Here is a 23,275-nt window from a genome sequence, read left to right on the forward strand (position 1 = left end):
TCTCACTACTCATAAAGCACCCTGGGATCTCTCACTACTCATAAAGCACCCTGGGATCTCTCACTACTCATAAAGCACCCTGGGATCTCTCACTACTCATAAAGCACCCTGGGATCTCTCACTACTCATAAAGCACCCTGGGATCTCTCACTACTCATAAAGCACCCTGGGATCTCTCACTACTCATAAAGCACCCTGGGATCTCTCACTACTCATAAAGCACCCTGGGATCACTCACTACTCATAAAGCACCCTGGGATCTCTCACTACTCATAAAGCACCCTGGGATCACTCACTACTCATAAAGCACCCTGGGATCTCTCACTACTCATAAAGCACCCTGGGATCTCTCACTACTCATAAAGCACCCTGGGATCTCTCACTACTCATAAAGCACCCTGGGATCACTCACTACTCATAAAGCACATGTAGAACTTATTTTATTATTAAAAAACATACCATCAAATTAAAATGTATACTGTGATATGGTATTTTGTCCATATCGCCCAGCCCTACTACATTTTCATTTCTAGTCTCATATATGGCTCTTGTCTAAAACAATAGGTCGCTACTTTACGTTTATAATGAATTATAGCATTGTCTGACCTGCAGTTTTATTGCCATGAGAGCCAGCTGTTTGGATACAGTTGAAATCCCTGACTGACTAGATAACTTGCACAAACTCTCCAAACTCTAACATTTGAAATCGCTGGTGATTTTATAATATTGCTTATTTGTCATTTCAACAAACGTTTATTCCTACACAGTGATGGATCGATACAATGATGTGAAGATTCTTCTGAAAACCTGGGAGCAGTCATTTGTTCAAGAACATCAAAGAAAGCCCAACAAGGTACTATATCTATCTATCTATCTATCGATCTAGCTAACTAGCTATAGGTAATTAACTATTCAATTATCATGTATTACTAACCAGAGATCTACAGTAACTAACTCATATAGTCTTTCTCACTGTTGTCCTATTATTCAGGGTGATATTGACGGAGCTCCAGAAGAGGCTAAAAGTAAGTACATGCCAATATTTTAACTGGCTGAAAAATCAGAACTGAAACACAGGGGAGAAATGTTGCTGTTCTCTGGCCTGTGTTCATTGGTTATCACCATAGCAAAACATTTAGCAACCGATTTAATAAAAACACAAAACGTTTCTTATTGGACAAATTCAGGTAGGTCCCTCCCTCCCTGTTTTGGCCGGGTTGCTTCAGTTTGCTGCCTACTGAATAGGACTCAGGTATTCTTCTATAATTCATTTCAGTTACTGAAATGCATTGCTTTGAGTTTTGTGTTTCTGTGTGTGTTTCACAGAGCTCTACAAAGAATATCGAACACTCAAGCAAGCAAAAGAAAACGGCAGCAATGGGCATACAGACCCAACACCGACTGCACAGACTCAGTCATCTGAGAAGGTAGGTTATGTTCAGTGGAATTATATTGTTATAGCACTTGTCATCCACATTTATTAGTTAACTGTGTTTTAAAGGGGCGATATTTATTGATTTTCTTTCATACATTTAAAAAAAAAAAATACTTTTTAAATTAATGATACATACCCATTCACCACTTTGTTAACCGAAAGGTTGCTGGATTGAATCCCCGAGCTGACAAGGTAAAAATCTGTTCTGCCCTGAACAAGTCAGGTAACCCACCATTCCCCAGTAGGCCGTCATTGAATTTGTTCTTAACTGACTTGCCTAGTTAAATGTATTATTATTTTTGTTGTTGAAGAATACCCCCTTTTTAATATGTTTTCTCTTTGAAGGAATCTGATTGCTGGGGCACTCACCTGAACCGTAAGAGCATGCCGGTGGCTGCCCCCAAACTGACGCTGACGCCCAAGGACAGGGAGTCCCTCCAAACCTCGGCCCAGTACTTTGGCATGAAGCTCAAGTCAAATGTGGGAGCTCTAATAAAGGTACAGTCTGTGTGTAGTTTGGCTGTGTCTAGTACCACACGTTGCTTTTTGCAAACTCTGTTGCATACATTTGATTTTGCATCCATAGACCAAGACTGTTAATATAAAATGCAAACTGCAATTGCTAGTTAACGTGATGATGGAGATGTGGGGAATTTGGACCTCTGCCATTTTGAATATATACATTTTTCCTGCGCTATAAACTGTTTCTAGGAGAGACCGGTTTCTCTGAAGAAGTCGTTCACGCCACGTCGAACACCTCTGAAGTCCTGGAAAGACGGCCAGAGCCCAAACCCTGCAGCTGGTGCTGCAGGCAGCGATACACTGTTATCCCCTCTGCTAAAGCCAGCCAACACACGTCCACACCTTCTGGCCTGTCCAGTGCAGACGGGGACAGAACACCCACAGCAGGAGCCCTTTGAGCCATTACCAGCCTTCACACCCTCCAAGCTGTGGTCTCCTGCAGCGGGGGCATCCTCATCAGACAGACAGGCAGGAAGCAGGGCCCAGCAGCTCAGACAGACCTTCACCAAGAGGCTGACCTCTGTAGACAGCAGCTGGCTCGAGAGATGTCAGGTGTTTGACGAGGTGGGTATCGCGGAGAAGCCCGTTGTGGGTAATTTGTCTCTCGCCGTGGTGTCGGCGGTAGGTTCACCGCAGGCCAAAGGGGGAGGCGTAGGTGAGGGAGAGAACCCAGGACGTGCCGCCAGTTCCTTTGTCATACCTTCCAGGCAGAATGAAGGGACAACTCTCCTGGGGGAGAGGGCTTCCAAGAGTACCATGCCACAGGATCTGCCTTTTTCAGACGAGCAACATCCCAAAATTGGTTGTGGCGTAACGTCTGCAGCAGACCCAGCCAGTCTGCGGTCCACTGGACAACGCTCCTCATTAGGGTCTGGCTCCGGAGAGGGAAAGGATGGAGAAACCAGACCAGGTCTCAGAGGACAGGCCGAGGGCGGAACGTCAGAAGAGACAGCCGTCGGCGCCACCACCGCCAAGAAATCTCGAGCAAGGGCCAGAAAAGGCCTGGTAGGAAGGGTTGAAGAGGAGGCGGAGGTGTCGACGCAGCCACCGCAGCAGGCTGAGGGTGACGAGCTTGGGACGGAGAAGAAAGGTACGAAGAAAAAGGGCCAAAAGAGGCAAAGGGACCACGACACATATGGAGAGAACCCTGACGACACAGAGAAAGAGGGGGCGGTGAAAAAGAGGAGGAGAACCAAAAAGGTTACAGAGGCTACAGCTGATGGCAGGAGTCCTAAAAAAGCCCCCAGAGCGAGGAAGAAGAAGGCTCAGACGGGTGATGGAAATGCTAGCGAGCAGGAGAATGGTGACGTCACAGAGAAGGAAGCAGTGAAGCAGAAACCAAGGGTTCCACAGGAGAACCTCCTAGGAGAGGTGGATGAGGAAGATGTCAAAGCTGCCAGGAACAGAGGGAGCAACACTGTGAGACCTAAGTGGGTTATACTCTATATTACCCTTAGACTACTAATATATTTCATCAAACAATATTATTTAGATTGACAAATTGATCTATGCACTCTCGAGATCCCCTTTTTTAAATACATATTCCTCATTGGCTGTAATTATCATAACTGTATCTTATTTTTAATAATCTAATTGTTTTGTATTAATGTGATTTTTCTTTCGCACTATTCATCTGTCCAGACCCACCAAGAACTCGGACTGTAACTTTGTAAAGATCAACCTGAAAAATAAGTCTCATGTCAAAGGATACGCATGTAGGGGTGCTGGCCTACGGAAGCAGGTAAGGAAACTAGTACAGTTGGTACATGCAGTGCATTCAGAAAGTATTCAGACCCCTTGACTTTTTCCACATTTTGTTACGTTATAGCCTTATTCTAAAATGTATTAAATCGTTTTTTTTACCTTCATCAATCTACACACTACCCCATAATGACAAAGCAAATTGTTTGCAAATGTATAAAAAAATGACATTTTACATAAGTATTCAGACCCTTTACTCAGTACTTTGTTGAAACACCTTTGGCAGCGATTACATGCTCGAGTCTTCTTGGGTATGACGCTACAAGCTTGGCACGCCAGTATTTGGGGAGTTTCGCCCATTCTTTGCAGGTCCCCTCAAGCCCTGTCTGGTTTGATGGGGAGCGTCACTGCACAGCTATTTTCAGGTCTCTCCAGAGATGTTTGATTGAGTTCAAGTCCGGGCTCTGGCTGGGCCACTCAAGGACATTCAGAAACTTGTCCCGAAGCCATTTCTGCGTTGTCTTGGCTGTGTGCTTAGGGTCGTTGTCCTTTTGCAAGGTGAACCTTCACCCCAGTCTGAGGTCCTGAGTGCTCTGGAGCAGGTTTTCATCAAGGATCTCTCTGTACTTTGCTCCGTTCATCTTTGCCTTGATCCTGACTAGTCTCTCAGTCCTTGCCGCTGAAAAATATCCCCACAGCATGATGCTGCCACCAGCATGCTTCACCGTAGAGATTGTGCGAGGTGTCCTCCAGATGTGACGCTTGGCATTCAGGCCAAAGAGTTCAATCTTGGTTTCATTAGACCAGAGAATCTTGTTTCTCATGGTTTGAGAGTCCTTTGGGTGCCTTTTGGCAAACTCATAGCGGGCTGTCATGTGCCTTTTACTGAGGAGTGGCTTCTGTCTGGCCACTCTACCATAAAGGCCTGGTTGGTGGAGTGCTGCAGAGATGGTTGTCCTTTTGGAATGTTCTCCCATTTCCACAGAGGAACTCTGGAGCTCTGTCAGAGTGACCATCGGGTTTCTAAAACCTGTTTAGAATAAGGCTGTAATGTAACAATGTGGAAAAAGTCAAGGGGTCTGAATACTTTACAGCATACAGTCCCTGTCTAGGAAGACAGTACGTGTGTGTATGATATAAGCACATTTTATCTCTGTTTCAGTTGACCATGGAGAAGTTCCAGCTAAAGGGGGAGAGGTTTGGAGGACCAGACTCAAGGTTTAGAGGGGGAAGAGGCAGAGGAGGGTTTAGAGGCGGCTTCGGAGGGTTCAATCGTCCAGGGGACACCTGCTTCAAGTGCGGAGGCACAGGACACTGGGCTATGAACTGCAAGGGCAGAGGTGAGAGGTTACAGGACAGACAGTACATGGCGTGTGATGACTGAAGCTGTGGTAGCTAAATTGGCTTGTGTGGTTCTTCAGAAACTAGTTTCATTGACCACATCACGGTTGTCTTTATGCATAAGAAATACTGTGCTAAAGCGTTTTCTTTGATGCACCTGGGGTCTGTTGAGGAAGGTGCAACATTGCAGAACATTCAGTTGGAAATGTATTTTGCTCAACAGATCTGATTCGCTGTCCTTTACATGTGCAAGAGTCATTTTCATCTTTTGAATGCTTCTCCCTACTGAATACATCCCTGTATCCTGTGAATGTTATATATTCTAATATTTAACCTGTTGTGCCCTTCCTATTTCCAGTTGCAGCTCCAGTAGACGGTGCTGCTGCTGATGAGGCATCTGCGGTTGAGGAGCCCTTCGAACTGCCAACCTTGGAAGAAGTTGCCCGGGCAACGGGAACTCTGCGTTCCGAGCCTCGGGGTATGCTATTTTCACCCCGTCTGGCGATGAGATCTACATTAGTGAAAATGTTGAGGCAGGCAGATTCTCCCCTCAATCTCAATCAAAATATCCCCAAGGGTGCACCCCAAATGGCACCCTATTCCTTATATAGTGCACTACTTTTGTCCTTAGCCCTATGTGCAATGGTCAAAGCTAGGGCACTATTAAGGGAATAGGGTGCTATTTGGGACATATAAACAGTGCATTCGGAAAGTATTCAGACCCCTAGACTTTTTACACCTTTTGTTACGTTACAGCCTTTTTCTAAAATGCATTAAATAAACAATTTTCCTCGTCTAGCTACACACAATACCCCATAATGACAAAGCAAAAACAGGTTTTTAGAAAATGTTGCATGTTTATTAAAAATGTAAAACAGATACCTTATTTATATAAGTATTCGGACCCTTTGCTATAAGACTTGAAATTGAGCTCAGGTGGGCATCCTGTTTTCATTGATCATCCTTGATGTTTCTACAACTTGATTGGAGTCCACCTGTGGTAAATTCAATTGATTGAATTTAGGCACACGCCTGTCTATATAAGGTCCCATAGTTGACAGTGCATGTCAGAGCAAAAACTAAGCCATGAGGTCGAATGAATTGTCCGTAGTGCTCCGAGACAGGGTTGTGTCAAGGCCCAGATCTGGGGAAGGGTACCAAAACATTTCTACAGCATTGAAGGTCTCCAAGAACACAGTGGCCTCCATCATTCTTAAATGGAAGAAGTTTGGAACCACCAAGCCTCTTCCTAGAGCTGGACGTCCGGCCAAACGTAGCAATTGCGGGAGAAGGGCCTTGGTCAGGGAGGTGACCTAGTACCCAATGGTCACTCTGACAGAGCTCCAGAGTTCCTCTGTGGAGATGGGAGACTCTTCCAGGAGGACAACCATCTCTGCAGCACTCCACCAATCAGGCCTTTATGGTTGAGTGGCCAGATGGATGCGACTCCTCAGTAAAAGGCACATGACAGCCGATTGGAGTTTGCTAAAAGACTCTCAACCCATGAGAAATAAGATTCTCTGGTCTTATGAAACCAAGATTGAACTCTTTGGCCTGAAAGCCATGCATCACTTCTGGAGGAAACCTGGCACCATCCCTACGGTGAAGCATGCTGGTGGCAGCATCATGCTGTGGGGATGTTTTTCAGCGGCAGAAACTGGGAGAGTAGTCAGGATCAAGGCAAAGATGAACGGAGCAAAGTACAGAGAGATCCTTGATGAAAACCTGCTCCAGAGCGCTCAGGACCTCAGACTGGTGCGACGGTTCACCTTACAACAGGACAATGACCCTAAGCACACAGCCAAGACAACACAGAAGTGGCTTCGGGACAAGTCTCTGAATGCCCTTGAGTGGCCCAGCCAGAGCCCGGACTTGAACCCGATCGAACATCTCTGGAGATACCTGAAAATAGCTGTGCAGCGACACTCCCCATCAAACCAGACAGAGCTTGAGAGGATCTGCAGAGAAGAATGGGAGAAACTCCCCAAATACTGGCGTGCCAAGCTTGTAGCGTCATACCCAAGAAGACTTGAGCATGTAATCGCTGCCAAAGGTTCTTCAAGAAGGTACTCAGTGATGGGGTCTGAATACCTGTGTAAATGTGATATTTTTATTTGAGTACGGTATTTAAAAATTATAGTAATTTTTTTAAACATTTGCCAACAATTCTAAAAATCTGTTTTGCTTTGTCATTATGGGGTATTGTGTGTAGATGAGGGGGGAAAAACTATTTAATAAATTAAGGCTGTAACGTAACAATGTGGAAAAAGTCAAGGGGTCTGAATACTTTCCGAATGCACTGTACTTTGAAGCATCACAATAAGATAAATAGACAACTTAGAAGTTGGACCAATCATAATCTTCTCCATACACTCACTCACACTGGAAAAATGCCCCTTATCAAAGTATCTGTCAGCAGTAACTATTTCATCCAAGTCTAGCTTCCTTCAGTAGCCCAGAACATCTGTTTCAGCAGTAGAGACAACCTAACATTATGACTGTAAATACTATTCCCTGAAGGAGGGAAATTAGTTACAACCTACTATGGGGAGTTGCACTTGCGACTTCAGTTGAAGGATCTACAATCCCGCCTGACAAGGCCAATAAAATCCACACCTCGCTGGAAGCCCCGCCTACCACAGGTGATAAGCGTGAGGCTCGGATTCATTCTTTTAATTTAATACCGCTCTTCACCGAGCCTAGGAACGGGCGGTGCGGGGCTAAACAGATGTTGTACCTTGTTTCCCTTCTCCAGGGAACAGTAGTTATAGTCATAACGTTACATTCCCTTTCAGTCAGTCAACTTGGTACAACATACTGTAGAGAAATAGAATTTCGCCCCAAGCCGACCCCAACGGATACTAAATGAAACACCACCCAGACCTGACCCCGCCAGATGCGACAATCTGGGTATTACGCACACGGCCCGCTGCCTAGTTACTTTCCCCTGTCCCAGCCATAAGCACCCTGTGGGCTACACTGAGGCCAGTGACATCCAAGAGATAACCACACAACAGTGATGTCCAACTCAACCCTTTAAACAACGCCCAAGACGCTGCCAGACCCCAGGTGGAGTGGGCGCATTCACCGCTAGGTAACCTTTGCCCCCTAGCAAAACAGACAAAAAGTTTGTCACATAACCGGATATCCCGGGTCTGTTCAAGGTCTCTTTGAGTAGCCTCCCATAACCGGCGGCAGAGCTCACAGCAGCTGGGTTGGGCGCAGGCAGCCACCACATACCCCACGCCCAGGCGACCACCTAATCCATCTTCGCTTCCTGCACCTCGGTCCCAGCCGAGGTACTGGCATCCGGGAAAGTCCCCATCGGTAATTACAAGCTTCCTCAAGAATACTACACGTCTTTTGGGGGAAATTTCCGCAGTACACTGTCGTCTCAGTCGTTTTCTTAGTCATCTTACTCGTTGCACCAGAAAATTTGAAGAATAACTACCGTAAATTCCAGACTATAAGCCACAACTTTTTTCCCAGGCTTTGAACCTCGCGGCTTAAACAATGACGTGGCTAATATATGGATTTTTCCCGCTTCACATTTTTTTTCCTCCAAAAAAACACATTCTGTGACGTGCTCAGTTTTTTGGCGGCATGAAGCTTTCATTAGACCAATGAAATTGCCTAACGGGTTAAGGTCAAACAACTTTTTTGTTTACTGTTTAGATTAAATCGAGCGCTCTAAAACTTCCCATCATTCTGATTACAGTAGTCATTTTGTCACCCTCATCATGGCAAAGACACGGAGAAATGCATATGATGCAGCTTTTCAAGTTGAAGGCGATTGATCTGGCTGTTGGAAAAGGAAATAGAGCTGCTGCACGGGAGCTTGGTCTTAATGAGTCGATGATAAGACGTTGGAAACAGCAGCGGGAGGAATTTACTCAGTGCAAAAAGACAACTAAAGCTTACTGCTAATTTTGTATTTTTTTGTTACAAGCCGTGTTTCATTAAAGCCTGTGTAAAGTTCATTTGTTTCAATGTACCGGTAGGCACCTGCGGCTTATAGACATGTGTGGCTTATTTATGTAAAAAAAAAAAAAAAAAATTAAATTCAGTTGGTGCGGCTTATATTCAGGTGCGCTTAATAGTCCGGAAATTACGGTAATTGTTTGTGATTAGAAAACTTATGAGAACAAGTACACACAATGTCCAGGAGTGAACAGCTGCACACAAGCCTAAGGTCACCATGCGCAATGCCAAGCTAGTGAGCATTACACATGGTGATCTTAGGCTTGTGTGCAGCTGCTCGGCCGTGGAAACCCATTTTATGAAGCTCAGGACGAACAGTTATTGTGCTGACGTTGCTTCCAGAGGCAGTTTTGAACTCTGTGGTGTGTGTTGCAACCGAGGACAGACGATTTTTACGCACTTCAGCACTTGGCGGTCCCATTCTGTGAGCTTGTGTGGCCTACCAATTCGCAGTTGAGCCGTTGTTGCTCCTAGATGTTTCCACTTCACAATAACAGCACTTACAGTTGACCGGGGCAACTCTAGCAGGGAAGAAACTTTACCTACTAACTTGTTGGAAAGGTGGCATCCTATGACAGTGCCACGTTGAAAGTCATTGAGCTCTTCAGTAAGGCCATTCTGCTGCCAATGTCTATGGAGATTGCATGGTTGTGTGCTCAATTTTATACACCTGTCAGCAACGGGTGTGGCTGAAATAGCCGAATCCACTAATTTGAAGGGGTGTCCACATACTCTGTGTGTGTGTGTCTATATATATATATATATATATATATATACACACACACACACACAGAGTATGTGGACACCCCTTCAAATTAGTAAAATGTCACTGCTGAGACCAATCAGGTATGGTCCCCACGGAAACGATCAACGCTCGGGTTACGTCCCAAATGGCACCCTATTGCCTATAGAGTTCCCTGCTTTTTACCAGAGCCCATTTTACCAGGGCTCTGGTTGAGAGTAGTGCACTATGTAGGGAATAGGGTGCCATTTGGGGCGTACATGGAGTGAAATACCGCTCCACACACAGATGATGTCCAGCGAAAGTCAGAGTGATTGTGCAGGCAGAAACCGAGGCCCCTGTAAGCCTAAAAAAGTAGATGTGCATAACAGCTACACTGTCTGGCTAGGCAATGATGTCATGCTACTAAACTAACCTGCATGCCAAAAGGTCAAAGAGCTCATGCTTACCCCCCTGCAATTCTCTCACTCCGGTTACTTTCTCCCAGTTCCCTGCCCATAACAACTGATTTAGGTTCAGTTTCTCCCGACTCCAATTCAAACCTCAGTCATAACGAACTCCACGCCAAAGCTGACCCCAGACCCATGGAGGATGAACTAATTAATGACATCTGTGTACATGAGGTCCCTCTGTCTGTGTGGATCCCAAATGACACCCTATTCCATTTTATAATGCATTACTTTTGACCAGGGCCTATAGGGCTCTGGTCAGAAGTAGTATGCAATTTTGGATGCATACTATGTCTCTCATTACACAGTGGCGCCCCCCAGTGTTAAAGAGGAGAATGAGGGTCTGGGGGAGAAGCAGGAGGATGGTGGTGATGAGGTCTTGTTGAATGTGATCAGGCCAGATTACGAGCGCATGCTCCCTCCGTCCCCCATGCAGCCCCTCTACCCCCTAGGGGAGGACGGCAAAGTACAAGGTACCCCGTTTTTAAAATACAATTATTTAATGAATGAATCTAAACTAATCAATCAACCAGTACAGTATGATTTATACTCCTTTTGTTTTGACTTCCAACTAAATTTTGTTTCTGCAGCGGTGCCCTCTGAAGTTAAGGAAGCACTTAAAGACTTTGGGTACAAGTCTTTCAGACCAGGGCAGGAACAGGCCATCATGAGAATTCTATCAGGTATGCAGGAAGAGGATAAAACAGTGTTTAATTTAGTTAGTACCTCAGTTAAGTGATATACATGAGATGTACAGCTCCTGTAAGTTGCTCTGAATAAGAGTGTCTGCTAAATTACTCCAATAAATGTAATGACTAAATGTAAGTAGTTGCTTTCCTACATGTATGTTTTTTGTTTGTTACAAGCAGGGCTCCCACCCACTTTCACTCCCTGTGTGTGTGGTGTCTTGGGGGGGTTAGGAGCTGAACAAACGACATTTACTTTGTAAGATACAATATAACTTTATTGTCCATCGTTTTTCTATTCTATTCTCTTCAGGTCTGTCCACGCTAGTGGTGCTCTCTACGGGCATGGGCAAGTCTCTGTGCTACCAGCTGCCTGCCTACCTCTATGCCCAGAGATCTAACAGTATCACTCTGGTGGTGTCACCACTGGTGTCGCTTATGGATGATCAGGTAACGCCCTATATCTGTAGCCCCTAGGTAACGCCCTATATCTGTAGCCCCTAGGTAACGCCCCATATCTGTAGCCCCTAGGTAACGCCCCATATCTGTAGCCCCTAGGTAACGCCCCATATCTGTAGCCCCTAGGTAACGCCCCATATCTGTAGCCCCTAGGTAACGCCCCATATCTGTAGCCCCTAGGTAACGCCCCATATCTGTAGCCCCTAGGTAACGCCCCATATCTGTAGCCCCTAGGTAACGCCCCATATCTGTAGCCCCTAGGTAACGCCCCATATCTGTAGCCCCTAGGTAACGCCCCATATCTGTAGCCCCTAGGTAACGCCCTATATCTGTAGCCCCTAGGTAACGCCCTATATCTGTAGCCCCTAGGTAACGCCCCATATCTGTAGCCCCTAGGTAACGCCCTATATCTGTAGCCCCTAGGTAACGCCCCATATCTGTAGACCCTAGGTAACGCCCCATATCTGTAGCCCCTAGGTAACGCCCCATATCTGTAGCCCCTAGGTAACGCCCCATATCTGTAGCCCCTAGGTAACGCCCCATATCTGTAGCCCCTAGGTAACGCCCCATATCTGTAGCCCCTAGGTAACGCCCCATATCTGTAGCCCCTAGGTAACGCCCCACCTTATTGATACAGACACTGTCTTGTGAATGTCTCAAAATAATTGATTTGAATGAAATACTGACAGAAAATGATTTTGTCTCCTTAGCTTTCTGGACTCCCATCCAAGCTGAAAGCGGTTGCCATTCACTCCAATATGTCTAAAAAACAGAGAGAGGTTGCCATTGAGAAGGTACTGTTTTTCTCTTTCAATCCGCTTAGAGTATACTCTATCTAGGCCTAAACCTTAGCGGTTTCTGCTTTTGCGTAATGTTTAACTGCATTGATCATTTTTGTTTCCTGCATTTGACTTCTCTCTCTGTGTGTGTGTGTGTGTGTGTGTGTGTGTGTGTGTGTGTGTGTGTGTGTGTGTGTGTGTGTGTGTGTGTGTGTTACCTCCAGGTGCACATTTGTATGTGTTGTGTGATACCATGAAGATACCACTACAAGGATGTCAGTCATATTTGCATTGCTGTTGATGTCGTATCTATTGTGATCTGCATGACGACAGTTTTCTGCTGTGTGTGTGTGTGTGTGTCCTCCAGGTTAAGGCAGGTGAGGTCCATGTCCTGCTCCTGTCCCCTGAGGCGTTGGTAGGTGGAGGTCACTCTGGCTCTGGCTGTCTTCCCCCAGCTGACCAGCTCCCCCCGGTGGCCTTCGCCTGTATCGACGAGGCCCACTGTGTCTCAGAGTGGTCACACAACTTTAGGCCCTGCTACCTGCGTCTCTGCAAGGTGAGCTCTGATGACCACTTCATTCATAGATAGATAGATAGACAGACAGACAGACAGACAGACAGACAGACAGATAGATAGATAGATAGATAGACAGATAGATAGATAGATAGACAGACAGACAGATAGATAGACAGATAGATAGACAGACAGACAGACAGACAGACAGACAGACAGACAGACAGACAGACAGACAGACAGACAGACAGACAGACAGACAGACAGACAGACAGACAGACAGATAGATAGATAGATAGATAGATAGATAGATAGATAGATAGATAGATATCCTAACCCACTTTTTTATTAAATGCAAGGGGAGTTTTTTTCCACAGTACTTGCTTCTGTAGAATGAGCCTGTCTCTCACCATAGCTGTAGATGGCTAGCCCATAGCTGTAGATGGCTAGCCCATAGCTGTAGATGGCTAGCCCATAGCTGTAGATGGCTAGCCCATAGCTGTAGATGGCTAGCCCATAGCTGTAGATGGCTAGCCCATAGCTGTAGATGGCTAGCCCATAGCTGTAGATGGCTAGCCCATAGCTGTAGATGGCTAGCCCATAGCTGTAGATGGCTAGCCCATAGCTGTAGATGGCTAGCCCATGCGTGCCGTTCTACCTCTCAGAGTGGAAGTGCCCTGTACGTCTCTTTGACTGACTGGGTTTTAATCTGGGTTGTCAGTGCATCACAAGACTGTTAGCTTGCTGAGCTAAAGACCTAGATCCTCAGGTCTTAGGCAAGATTACTGAACACACAAGCATGGTTCACCAAAGCACCTCCGTTCCATCTCCTAGGTGTTGAGGGACCGTCTGGGCGTGCGCTGCCTGCTGGGTCTGACTGCCACCGCCACCCTGTCCACAGCCCTGGACATCGCTCAAAACCTGGGCATCGCTGACCAGGATGGTGTTGCTGTCCGCTCAGCCGCCGTGCCTGACAACCTGCAGCTGTCTGTCTCCATGGACCGAGACAAGGACCAGGTATGTACATGCCAACCACAAGACCAGGACCAGGTAGGGTACATGCCAACCACAAGACCAGGTAGGGTACATGCCAACCACAGGACCAGGTAGGGTACATGCCAACCACAGGACCAGGTAGGGTACATGCCAACCACAGGACCAGGTAGGGTACATGCCAACCACAGGACCAGGTAGGGTACATGCCAACCACAGGACCAGGTAGGGTACATGCCAACCACAGGACCAGGTAGGGTACATGCCAACCACAGGACCAGGTAGGGTACATGCCAACCACAGGACCAGGTAGGGTACATGCCAACCACAGGACCAGGTAGGGTACATGCCAACCACAGGACCAGGTAGGGTACATGCCAACCACAGGACCAGGTAGGGTACATGCCAACCACAGGACCAGGTAGGGTACATGCCAACCACAGGACCAGGTAGGGTACATGCCAACCACAGGACCAGGTAGGGTACATGCCAACCACAGGACCAGGTAGGGTACATGCCAACCACAGGACCAGGTAGGGTACATGCCAACCACAGGACCAGGTAGGGTACATGCCAACCACAGGACCAGGTAGGGTACATGCCAACCACAAGACCAGGACCAGGTAGGGTACATGCCAACCACAAGACCAGGACCAGGTAGGGTACATGCCAACCACAAGACCAGGACCAGGTAGGGTACATGCCAACCACAAGACCAGGACCAGGTAGGATACATGCCAACCACAGGACCAGGTAGGGTACATGCCAACCACAGGACCAGGTAGGGTACATGCCAACCACAAGACCAGGACCAGGTAGGACACATACCAACCATGAGACCAGGTAGGATACGTACCAACCACACACACAAACAATGGAGTTTGCAATTTAATCCAATTTCATTGGTTCCATTGTGCCAGGAAAGCCCAATCAAGCACAGCTAAAGTATTTGAAAGAAAACAAATAAAATTTGAACCCAGGTGTGATGCTGTGTGTCCTGTCTCCTGTCCAGGCCCTGGTGTGTCTGCTGAAGGGGGAGCGGTTTGGGTCTCTGGAGTCCGTCATCATCTACTGCACCAGGAGAGAGGAGACCACCCGTATATCTGCCCTGCTCAGGACCTGCCTGCAGGGGGTGCTGTTGAAGGAGTCTAACCGTACCGCTAGTCAGGAGGCAGACGACAACCCTGTAGGGAAGAAGAAGAAAGCTTTGGGTACCTGTCTGTCTGGGTTTGGCTGGAGCTGGGTTGATTGGGATGTTATATTTATAAACTGGGTGGTTAGAGCCCTGATTGCCTGACAGCCGTGGTATATCAGACCCTATAGCACGGGTATGACAAAACATTTCTTTTTACTGCTCTAATTATGTTGAGAACCACTTTATAATAGCAATAAGGCACCTCGGGGGTTCATGGTATATGGCCAATATACTCCAATGCATTGTGCCTAAGAACAGCCCTTAGCCGTGATATATTTTTAAAAATATTTAACCTTTATTTAACTAGGCAAGTCGGTTAAGAACAAATTCTTATTTACAATGACGGCCTAGGAACAGTGGGTTAACTGCCTTGTTCAGGGGCAGAACGACAGATCTTTACCTTGTCAGCTCGGGGATTCGATCCAGCAACCTTTCGGTTACTGGCCCAACGCTCTAACCACTAGTCTACCTGGCTGTAAATCACAACCCCTCGTGCCTTATTGCTTAAATATTTTATTGGGATGTTGATATTTACAGAAGTCTAGGTAAAGGGCTGAATCCTGTCTTGAATCATACGTTGATGAAAATGGGAAAATTTACAATTTGTGTTGATCTGATGCCGTTGTCAAAAAGTCTCATCAAAGTGCTAGGATCAGTTTTCCCTTTTAGATCATATTGAATCAGATTATATAGATATGGTAGATCAGCATTCCTACTCTGAGATGCTGTGTGACTATGGGCCCTGACACCTCTCTCTGCTGTGTGCCCTCAGCCAGGAAGAAGATCCGTAAGCCTCTGAAGTGGATGGCTGAGTCCTACCATGCCGGCATGTCGTCCTCTGAGCGCCGTCGCGTCCAGAACAACTTCATGTGTGGCGAGCTGCGAGTGGTGGTCGCCACGGTAGCCTTCGGCATGGGCCTGGACAAGTCGGACGTGCGCGGCATCGTGCACTACAACATGCCCAAGAGCTTTGAGAGCTACGTGCAGGAGATCGGGAGGGCAGGGAGAGACGGGGTACCGGCCCACTGTCATCTCTTCCTGGATCCTGAGGTTCTGTCTCCTCTCACCTTTTTCAGTCGTTATTTATTTCATAGCGTTTATTTACTTTTCATCCAAATTCAAATGTGTTTTGATGACAACGTCTAGTAAGTAATAGTTAAGTGATGAATTGATACTTGGTGAGTAGTGTACAGTGGCTGTGCAACAATACTTTTGTTCAAATTATTAGGTTATTATTCACAAATAAATCTATGTATTATTCAATAGAGTGCCAAGACATATGATGTGTATGCTCATTATGTTGATTAATCCTACGTTCTTGCCTGGTGTTGTAGGGAGGGGACCTGCATGAGTTGCGGAGGCACATCTATGCGGATACGGTGGACTACTATACTGTGAAGAAGATCGTACAGAAGGTGTTTCCTCCCTGCAAGTGCAGACAGATCCACCAGAAACAGCAGGACTTAGCCAGGGTAATGTTGGTATTCTTACATATTCAACTTTTTCTTCCCTTCTCTCGGTCTACAATCATCGGACATTAACAGCCTATGGCCCTTATGTGAACCTCAAGGTTTAGGATTAACAGTTGTTTTATCAAGACGCTACGTCTCATCCCAAACCAAACAGTATTTTTTAAAATTCTAATCATGTCTTAGACTCAGGAGGAGGTTGACGACTCCGAGATGATGGAACTGATGGACACCTGTGATGAGAACCCAGTTGAAACACCGGAACACAGAACGGAGACTGGTCAGAACACCCCTGTCCAGCAGTTGGAACAGGCCAAAGTTCCTACTGAGGATGTATCAACTTTTCAACCACTGGACGGGGAGCAGGAACACCCACCAGAGTCAAGTGTTCCATTTCCCCAGAGAGAGGAGGGCGAAGAGGATGAGCAGACCGGGGGAGGTGATGATTGGCCCACGACTAGGGTGTGTCACACCCATGAGAGGGCCATATCTATGCAGGACACTGTGGAAGGCCTGGACATCACTGAGGAAGGTAGGTACCTCACTATACTGAACACAAGTATTTTGTGTCACTTGGTAGTTGACTCAAGGATCAGAAAACTGTAAATATATAATTAGAATGAGATCACACTTTTAATTCAGATTGAGACTCCTGCCTTTTCTTCAGATATCAGACTGTATTTTACAATCGACTTAAAATGATTGAAGTTCTAACACTGTGTGTCAGGTTTGGAGACTCTGCTGTGTTACCTGGAGCTGCACCCTCAGCAGTGGGTAGAGCTGCTCCACCCCACCCTCTCCACCTGTAAGATGGTCTGTTACAACGGCCCGCATCAACTCCGCAAACTCACCAAAATGTAGGACAACATCACAAAACCAGGGTCATAGAAAAACACGTTTAAAAGTTTTTTTTCAGCAGAGTTTGCGTTTCTTATTCGACAAGGTCTGCAAAGTCACTCTCAACACCTGGCCAGACTGTTACAGTAGACTGTTACAGTAGACTGTTACAGTAGACTGTTACAGTAGACTGTTACAGTAGACTGTTTAGCTGTACCATACAAAGTCCTGTTTGCTAGGTTGTGTTTTTATATGTAGGTGTGTATTTCATACTCAACGTTATTTTGGTCCAGTAAAGGCAGTGGGACATGTGAGTGGTTTGGTGTTTTCATGTACAGGCAATAGATGACTAATGTTTACAATGTGCTTAAACTGTTTTGGTGTAGGTAAGTAATGTTTACAGTACCAGTCAAAAGTTTGGACACACCTACTCATTCAAGGATTTTTCTTTATTTTGACTATTTTCTACATTGTAGAATAATAGTGAAGACATCAAAACTATGAAATAATATGTATGAAATCATGTAGTAACCAAAAAAGTGTTAAACAAATCAAAATATATTTTACATTTTACATTCTTGAAAGTCCTTTGCCTAGATGACAGCTTTGCACACTCTTGGCATTCCCTCAACCAGCTTCACCTGGAATGCTTTTTCAACAGTTTTAAAGGAGTTCCCACATATGCTGAGCATTTGTTGCCTGCTTTTACTTCACTCTGCTGTCCAACTCATCCCAAACCATCTCAATTGGGTTGAGGTTGGGTGATTGTGGAGGCCAGGTCATCTGATGCAACACTCCATCACTCTGCTTCCCATCAAACCAGATGGGATGGCGTATCGCTGCAGAATGCTATGGTAGCCATGCTGGTTAAGTGTGCCTTGAATTCTAAATAAATCACTGACAATGTCACCAGCAAAGCACCCACACACCATCACACCACCTCCTCCATGCTTCACGGTGGGAACCACACATGCAGAGATCATCCATTCTCTTACTCAGCATCTGACAAAGATGGCGGTTGGAACCAACAACATTTTTGACTCATCAGACCAAAGGACAGATTTCCACTGGTCTAATGTCCATTGCTTGTGTTTCTTGGCCCAACCAAGTCTCTTCTTATTGGTGTCCTTTAGTAGTGCTTTTTTTACAGCAATTTGGCCATGAAGGCCTGATTCACACAGTCTCCTCTGAACAGTTGATGTGTCTGTTACTTGAACTCTGAAGCATTTATTTGGGCTGCAATTTATGAAGCTGGTAACTCTAATGAACTTCTCCTCTGCAGCAGAGAACTCTGGGTCTTCCTTTCCTGTGGTGGTCCTTGTAAGAGCCAGTTTCATCATAGCGCTTGATGGTTTTTGCGACTGCACTTAAACTTTCAAAGTCCTTAATGTTCTGGATTGACTGACCTTCATGTCTTAAAGTAATGATACTGTTGTTTCTCTTTGCTTATTTGAGCTGTTCTTGCCATAATATGGACTTGGTCTTTTACCAAATAGGGCCATCTTCTGTATACCCCCCTACCTTGTCACAACACAACTGATTAGCTCAAATGTGTTAAAAAGGAAAGACAGTCCACAAATTAACTTTTAACAAGGCACACCTGTTAATTGAAATGCATTCCAGGTGACTACCTCATGAAGATGGTTGAGAGAATGCCAAGAGTGTACAAAGCTGTTATCAAGGCAACGGGTGGCTACTGTGAAGAATCTAAAACACTTTTTTTGGTTACTACATGATTCCATGTGTTATTTCATAGTTTTGATGTCTTTATTCTATAATGTAGAAAATAGTAAAAATAAATAAAACCCTTGAATGAGTAGGTGTGTCCAAACTTTTGACTGGTACTGTATGTTGAGGGGTGGAGTCGGTGTGGTGATGATGGATATGTGTCGTCTGATTGGCAGCTGCCCACCTGTTGCCGTAGTGTTAGCCCGGAAACGGCTGGCAGGGGAGCGAGTGGAGACCTGTGATTCGGTGGACTTTGACGTGGTGGAGGTGGCAGACACTATGGGCTGGCAGCTGGGTCTGGTGAAGAGAGGCCTCAGACAACTACAGTGGGCCACAAACAGAGGTGTGTTTTTATAGTTAAAAAAATGCAAACTACAGTGGAGCATTGTCAGAGATGGGTATGATTACAAATATAATATTATTTTGTACAGAATTTAAAGTGTGTGTGTGTGTGTGTGTGTGTGTGTGTGTGTGTGTGTGTGTTTAGATTTGGATAAAAGAGAGAAATAATTATACATTTCCGATCTCCATATCATACATATCCTGTCTTCTCCAGGAGTCTTGGTGGAGTTCTCCAACCTGTCCTTCTACTTCCGTTCCTACGGTGACTTGACCCCAGATGAGATGGACCGGGTGTGTGAGTTCCTGCATGGCAGGGTGGTGGCCCAAGAGAGGACCAAACTGTACCAGCTCAAAGCCTGCTTCAAGGCCTTCCGCAGGTCAGCACCAACCTACACTACACCAGTATTCAGAACTCATACAACACTAGGTTACTCTCCATCAGTATTATAGCAACAAATATGACCGTAGAGGAAAATCCTGGTTACCAGAGTTTCATGGCTTTGTAGGGCTATTATTGGAACTGTTAACCCAATGGTGCTTGAAGTATGTTTAAGACATTGATATTTATAAGACATTTATAGATTAGTATATGCTACTGTATGTGTTTCAGGTGACATACATGTGTATTACTCTTTACTTGGAAAGGTCTCTGCCTGCATTGAGTTCTGCCACACTGTATGTCTCTCTCTGCAGCGTCGCATACAAGAGCTGCAGTTTCTGCACGGACAAGCTGGACGAGAGCCGAAGCCTGAAGCTGAAAGGGCTTCTGGGGGATTACTTTGACAAGAGGAGAGAACTGGACCTGAGCAGGAAGTTCCAGGAGGAGAAGGATGACGAGGAGGAGGTGTTGTTGAAATGCAAGGTTCGTCTCTGTCCTAAAATTCCCTTATGGTTTTTACCAAGGGTTAGTGAAACTAAATCCTTTAGCGAATTCTAACTGTAATAAAGTACCCTTATAATGAATGACCTAATAGAGCTGAATGGTAAGAACAGGACTTTCCCATTTAGAGAAACGTAGTGAGTTTACAATATTTCTACTTTATATTGTCTGCCCTACGTGTAATTGTTCTGTTTTTACTGTATCTATACTGCATGTGGATTGTGTAAATGATTTTGTCTGAATTGTGTTTATTGTTGTCAGCACCATTTCACCAGGTCAGACTCCTGCCTGGTAAATGTAAATGTACTATGCCAATATAGGTGATTCTGATGGGTTTTGTTTGTCTTCAGATGAAGGACTTCGAGGGTCAGATCAGAGCAGATATTCAGAGTTTCCTGGGCAACCGCAGTGATGAGAAGTTCTCTGGCAGAGCCGTCGCTAGAATATTCTTTGGAATTGGTAAGTTTTCCCATTTTTAAAATGTTTTATTTTGCAAACGCCCAGAACTACTTCAGTGTCTAATGGTACAGTATGCTGGCTTCTTGTCACTAGGGGGGGTGGCTTGCTTCGTGCCATGTGTCTGAACTGTATGGGCCCAGTTGTACCAGTCACTTTTATGCAGTCAGTGATGATCATTGATTTTCAATTTGTGTTACATTATGGGGATTAAGTTGTCCGACTTGAGCCTACATGATCTAAGGTCATGCAGTTTTTGATGCAGTCCACTGCACCCTGAAGCCATTGCAGGAGGTTCAATCATTTAGTGTTTTTGCTTGACCCACTCAAACGTGGCCAAAGACTTGACTGGAACCAACTTTGTTGCCGTGATTCATAGCTACAGTACAATAGTGTAGGCCTAAGAGTATATACAGTGTGATATTTATTTTCTCTGTCTAACCTATTGATTGTAGACATGTTTTCAGTGTGAGGGTGTGATACAGAGGGGGGGGGTAGATAAAAGTTTATTTGGTGTGACGGATCAGCTAGTCTGAAACACCATAACACAGGCGAGAGAGGCATGAAATTAACAGACTGGAGGCAGTGGTTCTGGTTCCTTTTGGATCGTCTCTAAACGGGATTTCTTTCGCCTAACAAAATAGTTCCAGTACAAGGTAGCGTCCAACGCTGAAACGGCATTAAAAAAAAAGTACATAAACTAAGCAGCAGACCAAAAGGCCGTGGCCAAAAACCAACAAACGGCTCCCCTTGTCTTTAGACTATCGTCTCCACGTCATATTTAGAGGGGGAATGCTTCCCTCTATCAATACCCATAGAGCCAAGGTGCATCAGATGAAGACGCTTTCAGTAGGAAAGTCTGACGTCCTCACAGGTCCCCGTGTCTGCTCCCAATCCACCTCGAGCTCATCTCCTGGCACACCTATATAGAGGGAGACACCAAGTCAATTAGTGTGCCCAGGTGTGTACTAATTAGCTTTACACTGAGTACCTCTCCCCGGAGGAGGGTGCCGCCCTATCTTCCTCCGGCTGGTCACTGAAACCTATAAACAATGGCTGCTATATTTACACTGCCAAGTTGAAATAAGACTTGATTTTGGAAAGCCGCTTTAGTAAGTCAACTGGAACACCCTCTATAGTGTTAGTAAGTCAACTGGAACACCCTCTATAGTGTTAGTAAGTCAACTGGAACACCCTCTATAGTGTTAGTAAGTCAACTGGAACACCCTCTATAGTGTTAATAAGTCAACTGGAACACCCTCTATAGTGTTAGTAAGTCAACTGGAACACCCTCTATAGTGTTAGTAAGTCAACTGGAACACCCTCTATAGTGTTAGTAAGTCAACTGGAACACCCTCTATAGTGTTAATAAGTCAACTGGAACACCCTCTATAGTGTTAGTAAGTCAACTGGAACACCCTCTATAGTGTTAATAAGTCAACTGGAACACCCTCTATAGTGTTAGTAAGTCAACTGGAACACCCTCTATAGTGTTAGTAAGTCAACTGGAACACCCTCTATAGTGTTAGTAAGTCAACTGGAACACCCTCTATAGTGTTAATAAGTCAACTGGAACACCCTCTATAGTGTTAGTAAGTCAACTGGAACACCCTCTATAGTGTTAGTAAGTCAACTGGAACACCCTCTATAGTGTTAATAAGTCAACTGGAACACCCTCTATAGTGTTAGTAAGTCAACTGGAACACCCTCTATAGTGTTAGTAAGTCAACTGGAACACCCTCTATAGTGTTAATAAGTCAACTGGAACACCCTCTATAGTGTTAGTAAGTCAACTGGAACACCCTCTATAGTGTTAGTAAGTCAACTGGAACACCCTCTATAGTGTTAGTAAGTCAACTGGAACACCCTCTATAGTGTTAGTAAGTCAACTGGAACACCCTCTATAGTGTTAGTAAGTCAACTGGAACACCCTCTATAGTGTTAGTAAGTCAACTGGAACACCCTCTATAGTGTTAGTAAGTCAACTGGAACACCCTCTATAGTGTTAGTAAGTCAACTGGAACACCCTCTATCTTTTGTTTCCAGGAAGTCCATGTTACCCAGCTCAGACCTTCGGCAGGGACAAGAGATACTGGAGAAAATACATCCAGTTTGATTTTAATGAAATAATGCGCATTGCTATTCAGGAGATCATTCGATTCAAGTGATGTAATACCTACTCTATCTAAAAAAGAAAAATAAGTAAATAATGTAAAAAATGTAAATAAATCTTACCTCAGTTGCATCCATTAACACATTCTTTTATTATTCATAAATGGCTGTTTTATGGTTTCTCTATTTTTTTTGTTTGTTTGGTATACTGTACATTTCATGTAATGTTCTTTGTATGCCCATTTAATAAAATGTATTTTGTATGAAACGTAAGGGTAAGTGCTTGATGTTATTAAAACTTTTGTATGCTCAGAACACTTTGATGAAGGTTGAAAAAGGTTTTCAGTCAATGGTTGACTGAGTTTTACAGTATGGGTCAAGTGCATTGCATTATTTTAGTAGCTACACTACCGTTCAAAAGTTTGGGGTCACAGAGTTCTAGGCAGAGTTCCTCTGTCCAGTGCCTGTGTTCTTTTGCCCATCTTAATCTTTCCTTTTTATTGGCCAGTCAGAGATATGGATTTTTCTTTGCCACTCTGTCTAGAAGGCCAGCATCCTGGAGTCACCTCTTCACTGTTGACGTTGAGACAGGTGTTTTGCGGGTACTATTTAATGAACCTGCCAGTTGAGGACTTGTGAGGTGTCTGTTTCTCA

The 23,275-nt window shown here is 45.1% G+C and overlaps 1 protein-coding gene across 2 annotated transcripts in view; it reads left to right on the forward strand.

Moving 5' to 3' along the window:
- Positions 1-22,889, forward strand: part of LOC115174055 (ATP-dependent DNA helicase Q4) — a 28,184-nt gene extending 5,295 nt beyond the window's left edge. Inside the window, exons 2-26 of one of the 2 annotated variants that reach the window (XM_029732691.1) lie at positions 768-853; positions 992-1,025; positions 1,327-1,427; positions 1,598-1,627; positions 1,781-1,933; positions 2,147-3,387; positions 3,599-3,698; positions 4,821-4,998; positions 5,358-5,477; positions 10,480-10,644; positions 10,762-10,854; positions 11,171-11,307; positions 12,027-12,110; positions 12,463-12,651; positions 13,444-13,626; positions 14,615-14,813; positions 15,570-15,847; positions 16,132-16,269; positions 16,453-16,798; positions 16,994-17,123; positions 19,008-19,174; positions 19,388-19,550; positions 19,867-20,035; positions 20,404-20,512; positions 22,556-22,889. In XM_029732691.1, coding sequence (XP_029588551.1) covers positions 770-853; positions 992-1,025; positions 1,327-1,427; positions 1,598-1,627; positions 1,781-1,933; positions 2,147-3,387; positions 3,599-3,698; positions 4,821-4,998; positions 5,358-5,477; positions 10,480-10,644; positions 10,762-10,854; positions 11,171-11,307; positions 12,027-12,110; positions 12,463-12,651; positions 13,444-13,626; positions 14,615-14,813; positions 15,570-15,847; positions 16,132-16,269; positions 16,453-16,798; positions 16,994-17,123; positions 19,008-19,174; positions 19,388-19,550; positions 19,867-20,035; positions 20,404-20,512; positions 22,556-22,677 — 4,713 coding nt within the window. In that variant the 5' untranslated portion in view covers positions 768-769 and the 3' untranslated portion in view covers positions 22,678-22,889. The remainder of the gene's footprint in view (positions 1-767; positions 854-991; positions 1,026-1,326; positions 1,428-1,597; positions 1,628-1,780; positions 1,934-2,146; positions 3,388-3,598; positions 3,699-4,820; positions 4,999-5,357; positions 5,478-10,479; positions 10,645-10,761; positions 10,855-11,170; positions 11,308-12,026; positions 12,111-12,462; positions 12,652-13,443; positions 13,627-14,614; positions 14,814-15,569; positions 15,848-16,131; positions 16,270-16,452; positions 16,799-16,993; positions 17,124-19,007; positions 19,175-19,387; positions 19,551-19,866; positions 20,036-20,403; positions 20,513-22,555) is intronic. The other variant, XM_029732693.1, reaches the window with a different exon arrangement.
- The last annotated feature ends 386 nt before the right edge of the window (positions 22,890-23,275 follow it).

Source organism: Salmo trutta, chromosome 34 (genome assembly GCF_901001165.1).
Source record: "Salmo trutta chromosome 34, fSalTru1.1, whole genome shotgun sequence".
NCBI lineage: Eukaryota > Metazoa > Chordata > Actinopteri > Salmoniformes > Salmonidae > Salmo > Salmo trutta.